We start from the raw sequence: 6,000 nt of genomic DNA, 5'->3' as shown, positions 1-6,000 counted from the left end.
TGTTTCCTACTACCTTCACTAAAATGTAACTCTCTACCATACACAGAGGCCTTTCAAATTCACTGTGCAAGAGTTTGGCCGAGAAATAACCAGAGAAAAAAGACTCCCTGAAGCTCTCTCACGGCCTCTTCACTCGGTTGCCACCAAATGAAAACAAATACAAACCATATAAAAAAAAACAAAAAACCCAAAAAACACAGCTTGGAATAGAGCAGTGCAATGGCTGAGAACACCTAAAACAAATACTCTTCAAACGTGATAATGACCTTCACCACATATCCTCATCCACCCAGGATATGTGTAACGCACACAATGTAAATGCACCATTCTGTGCCGGCCAGTGTCTTCACTTCCCCTTTTCCACAATAATGTGGAAAAGGCTCAAACAAACCCTCCATAACTGCTCCATCCTTCTGGAAAACTGTTTCATGTGAGGACTTTCACTGTCCAGCTGCTTGTGCGCTGCTGCCAGAAGCAGACCTCCTTCTTTCCTCTGTGGACTCTTTCGCAGGAGTGAGTTTGATATCATTGCCTCCTCCTTCCTATGTGGCTCTGACCTGTGCTCACAGGCAATCCACTTGGCAGGCACAGATGGCAGACACAGCAGTGTTTTCCAGCAGCAAAGGTTACAGAGATCAGTTGTACACAGTGCGTCCCACCACTCCTTGATCTGTGTCCAGCCGGACAGACTGTGAGAGTTCACATGGGATCAAATAATACTAAGATTAAACGACTGTCGTAGCTGTACAGGCAGTTTGAGGTTGTTGTTTTTTTTTTTTATCACTGTCTGGGCAACGGTTGGGGATGGGCTGTATCATTTGTAACACACTTGGTCCCGCAGATCTTCTGATCAGGTGATCATGGCTGTGGCAAACACTACTGCAGCTGAGCAATCCTCAAAGAAATATGTTGAAGCACAGTTCAACACCACTATCAAAGACTAGTTTAAGACTAATGGACACTTTGCAGTTTTTGGTTTGCCATTAAAATAATATTCTGGAAGTCATAATGGACAACTAAGTTACTTGGTTGACCTCATACAGAGTAAATAAAGAGAAAGTGTGCCTCTCTTCATATTTTGTTCTGTCGCTTATTCTTCCATATTTTGTTTATTGTACATAGGAGTTGTTAGGCAGGTAAAAGAATGAAAAATTGAGCTTTAATAAAATAAAGCTGACGCCCGCAAAAGCCAAAGTCCAAATACAAGCAACAATAAGGCAGGTGACAAAGGTAAACAAGGAATAATCCAGGAGCAACCATGTAAACTATGCACAAGCCAGGAAAACACAAATAGACAGGACCAAAAGAGGAATGCAGCAGACGCTTAAGACACAGGAGACACTCGACTGACATGTGGAAACAGACAAGCTGACAAAGACTAAGAAAAAAACACAGGCCTAATTTCAGAGGGAATAATTAACAAGCGACACACAGCTGAACAAAGAAAATGGTGGGAAAGAGACAAAGACAGGAGGTGGACACTCACAATAAGACGCACGAGGGTGAATCTACAAACAGAAAATGACTAACAAAAACCAATGACAGGTGTGGGGCAACACCTATATGACTAATACTAAACCTTTGTATGGAGTACAGAAAAGAGTTATTAGACTTAAACAAGATGGATGCTAGAGAACATACAATGAATGTTGAAGTAAGACCTATTATGCTTTTTCATCCATTCCTTTCCTTCAGTGTGTAATATTGGTTCTTGTACATCAAAATAAATCTTGAGCTTTAAATAGCTCAAAGTCTGCACCAACAGAAGCTCCTCTCTCTCACAGAAGACACTGCTCCTGAAACGCCTCACCAGCAGTCCCGGCTTCTGCAACTAAGTGACATCACTCTACGTCATTATGTCTACATTTGTATAATTTAACTTCAGTTAGTTTGGCAAGCAAGAAGTTATTTAGCACAGCTGCTCTGTTGTTGCTGGCTTGGGTGTGTGTGAGCTGACCAATCAGAGCAGACTGAGTGTCCGGGAGGCGGGGCCTTAAAGAGACAGGAGCCTAAACAGAGCGTTTTAGACAGAGAGGGGAAACAGTGCTGTTAGAATGGACAGGATGATGTAAAAGATTTGTCTTTTGAGCATTAAAGCATGTAAACATATTCTAGTAGTCACCCAAAATAAAATTATGAACCTGAAATTGAGCAAAATGTGTCTCCTTTAACAAATGTGTTTATGTTAAAAAATTGATATTGGTTGATATATAACCCCATTAAATTTTGTTACTCTCTGATACTGATATTCTATTAGCTTTAAAAGTCTATGAGTTAGGCTTTAGGTATCGTCAACCTGTTAGTCTGTGTTTGAGATAGTTTTACTCATCTAAAACCTAACCTTATATTGAAAGGCTGAAGCTCCTGTGTTTATGTTCTGTGCTACTCTCCAGTCTGGGCTGACTAAATATTTGAATATGTTGACTTAGATCAAGCGAGCCACAGCTGCCTGGTAGCTGACCAGAGTGTCAACAGCACAATATTTTGTGTCATTTTCCAGCAGCCATCTGACAGTCTGAGAATTTGTTTTCAGTGTGCACATCCCAGGAATATGTGGGTGTTTTCTTACAGTTTGGCAAATATTGCAGTTATCAGTCAAAACCATGTGTACCGTTTAAATGCTTTGCATGTCAGAGACTGGAGTTCTGCAGATAAAGTGCAGGAGGTCAGTATCATGTAAATGATCTGGCGTCCTCTGGCAGGCACCATGTTTATACATGGTTTGGAGGGAGTCTTATTCATCTCCCTTATGATGTCCATATTAAGCTTGGCATCCAACACAGAGACAGAGTCATATTTTTTTATGAGGGGCTGGATGGAGATAAAGATTATCTTTGAGAGGGTTACTGATGGAGAACAGAATTCAGCTGAATGGAGCCGATGTGTTGTGCTGTCAGTGCTATTGAGATTACAAACATGACTATGGCTGGACAATATATCAACACAGTTCTAATTTTTTCATGACAAATCTTTAAGAGAGGCACTTCTAAAATTCACTATCCAGTCCGATTTAAGGGTTCTTGGATACATGGGAGTTGGTTGTTTGTGTGCGACATGCAATGATGGTATCAAACACTCCCATTGTTGTTCGGCCCTAATAAGCAATGATTAAAGTTAAAAATATTAATTAAGGACCCAAATCAGCAACAACAAAAAAAAACCCTAACCCTGATGAAAATGTGTGACCCTAATCCAACTCAGTCGCTTCAATCCAGTACAAAAACACAAAAACGTAAATCTCGCATGAGAAAATATCAAAACTAATTTTGAAGATAAAAGACATTTGTGATATATATATATATATATTTTCTCTTTTCATATGCTCCCGGTAGAGATTAACCCTAAGCACACAGTTAACACATCAATTTGTAGATAATTATTTCATATTTCACCTTTGTGACAGGTAATGAGTTGGAGCTTTAAGATCCTCTGCAGCTCCATCAGCTCACCGTGGAGCAGGAGGATGTTTTGTCCAGGATGGAGTTGAATGGGCAGTGTGTCAAAATCAAATCACAACAATTTCATTTATATAACCCAAAATCACAATCACATTGCCTCAGCGGGCTTTACAATCTGTGCAATGATCGGCATCCTCCGTCCTACGAGCATCTGTTGTAAGAGTTTTGATTGAAACTTTAAAAAAACAACTCAAATTCTAAACATAATGTGAATAATGAAAGTTTTGACATTCTGATGTCAACATACTGTGTTGCAGTGGTAACTGCTGAAGTTCGCATGCTAACCAGCTAGCCCTCCTGTGCTAACACTCCCTTGGCTCCAAGCTACCAGTTCGAACTGCTAACTGCACGGCTCACTGAGCTAACTAGCTACGGGCAGCTGAAGATAGCGGTAACTCAGGTGATGCGTTGACCCCCCCTCATTTGTTTTGAGTGTGAATTTGACAGGTGACCAGTTATTGCACATTAATCGTCATCATTCGGGCTCACCGCCACCATATGTCCTGTCCGACACACAAAAACTAAACACATTAAATCACTAAATCCTGTGAAAGAGGGGTCACACCTTTTCACACCAGGTTCACATAATCAAGTCAGGGTGAGTTGGTTTTCACCAGAAATGGTTTCCCGTGGAGAGAACACGAGCTATGATCCTCTTTGTGGAGAAATGTATCACGATGGAGTCTGGGAAACTACAAAAAAGCTGTAAATTATAACTTCACACTGTATTTCTCTCCAGACCTCCTCCCTCCTGCCGCTCTCACTCAAGTTCCTCCTTTTTCTTTTCGCACACTGCAAAAAATATCCACCCACGCGTACCATTTGAACTCAGGCACTGGACTCACGCTTGTCTATTTATATACGTAAATACGCCATTTAAAATAACGGAGCCAGAGATGTTTAAAGTTTAGAGAATGGGTCGCCTTGTAGGTTAGTTTTGCGCCCCAATCCCTCGAGCAGACGGACATTTTTTACAGCGCAGACCTCCAGCCTCTGCCCCTCCTGCATCATCTGCCTCCCCGCGCCTCTCTCTCTCTCTCTGCGCGCGTGTGAGTGTGTGTGTGTGTTCATACAGTTTCCAGGAGGACCAGTCCCTGTCAGACTCCCTCCACACACACCCCAGCACGGACAGCTGCACTACCTACCAAACAACCACCATGGCTGTACGGGACGCTGCCTCTCTGCTCGTCGGACTTCTGGTCCTCTTCCACGCCTGGGGAGGTGAGTGTCCGATATGACTGGATCCGTACAGCACCAGGGCTTTATTTAATTTATTTATTCATTTTTTGCACAGTTGTCGGTGGGAATAAAGCTGCTCCAGACTGTTTTCAGTGTCAGGATACAACACAGAAACACTCAGAGAAGAGAGTAGGAATGAATGGGCTGCATTGTGTGTGATGTTCCAGCAGCTCAGACTGGGTTTTTTTTGTCCAACTTCCTAACATGTATGTGAGGTAAAGGTACCATTCTAGAGGTTGTAGTTCAACTGTTGACTGCACAGAAACTTTATCTCCCTGCAGCATGCTGTCAGCTCCAGTGGGAGTTACACTGCATAGATGTGATGCTGCACAGTCCTGTTGTGCTTACATGACATCTCAGTAAAATAAAAATAAAATCAAAATCCTCCCAGGGTATTAAACCATCCATGCGCTGTAAACTAGTTTCTCAGACTTTAGTTGAAGATTTCAGAATTAAGACATGAAGAGTGAAGGCTGTGGATGGGTGTGTTGTTTGCAGGTGTTATGAAGAAAAAAAAAGAAAAAAAAAAAAGATTAGATAAATGCAGGAATTTAAAGTTAAAGGGGCACTATGTAGTTTTGGAGAATAAATTCAAACTCAGAAATGTGTCCTGAATAAACAAACTACTCTCAGAGGAAAATAAGGTCCCCCGAACTCTGTTTGAAGCTAGAAAGGTAGGGCAGGGTCCGCTACATATACACAAAGTAAAACAGTATGAAACTGTGTCGTCCTATAAGGCCAGTCTGTTTATGAATGTATTCATGAGAATAAAGAGTTTGTTCACTTTGTTGATTTAGTTTAGTTCTGATTAAATATCCTTCCCCAACGCTACGCAGTGCACCTTTAAAAAGATGGGAAATTCTTGGCTAACCGATTGCTGCTTTGCTGTAAAAGATTTCAATTGAAATGACCTGGATGAGACATCGTACTTTGCTAATTTACATGGCGTTGTGAAGTTAGTTTCAATAGTTTTGCTGCATGTATTTTTAGCCTCTGACATCCACAGAGGTCCAGTTGTGGCTCAGGGAGCTCTCCGTCTGCTTTCTGTCAGCTCTTGTCTCAACACACAGAAGTTCACAGCACATTCCCAGAGTGAGTTCGGCTCTCGCTTCACAGGTTGAGAGCGATACAAGGCCGTCCACCTGTGCCGTTTGCCGTCAGACTATGTGGGACTGTAATTAAACAAGTTGGATGTTATCTGACGAGGTGCAGATGAATGGTTATTTTTAGAAGAGATCGTGGGAGAGTAGATTTATACACGGTATTATGTGTCTCTCAGCTGTCCACAGTTTGAAAGCTCTTT

At 41.7% G+C, this 6,000-nt stretch overlaps 1 protein-coding gene across 5 annotated transcripts in view; it reads left to right on the top strand.

Moving 5' to 3' along the window:
* Nucleotides 1-4,275: 4,275 nt before the first annotated feature.
* mcamb (melanoma cell adhesion molecule b) overlaps nt 4,276-6,000 on the top strand; it is a 38,558-nt gene continuing 36,833 nt past the window's right edge. For 4 of the 5 annotated variants that reach the window (XM_030399127.1, XM_030399112.1, XM_030399121.1 and 1 more), the window contains exon 1: nt 4,491-4,679. In XM_030399127.1, coding sequence (XP_030254987.1) covers nt 4,616-4,679 — 64 coding nt within the window. In that variant the 5' untranslated portion in view covers nt 4,491-4,615. Of the gene's footprint in view, nt 4,680-6,000 lie in introns of all 5 variants that reach the window. The other variant, XM_030399104.1, reaches the window with a different exon arrangement.

The sequence above is a fragment of the Sparus aurata genome, chromosome 2 (genome assembly GCF_900880675.1).
Source record: "Sparus aurata chromosome 2, fSpaAur1.1, whole genome shotgun sequence".
Classification (NCBI taxonomy): Eukaryota; Metazoa; Chordata; class Actinopteri; order Spariformes; family Sparidae; genus Sparus; species Sparus aurata.
The sequence above is the reverse complement of the archived record's forward strand: the minus strand, read 5'-3'. Positions and strand labels throughout refer to the sequence as shown.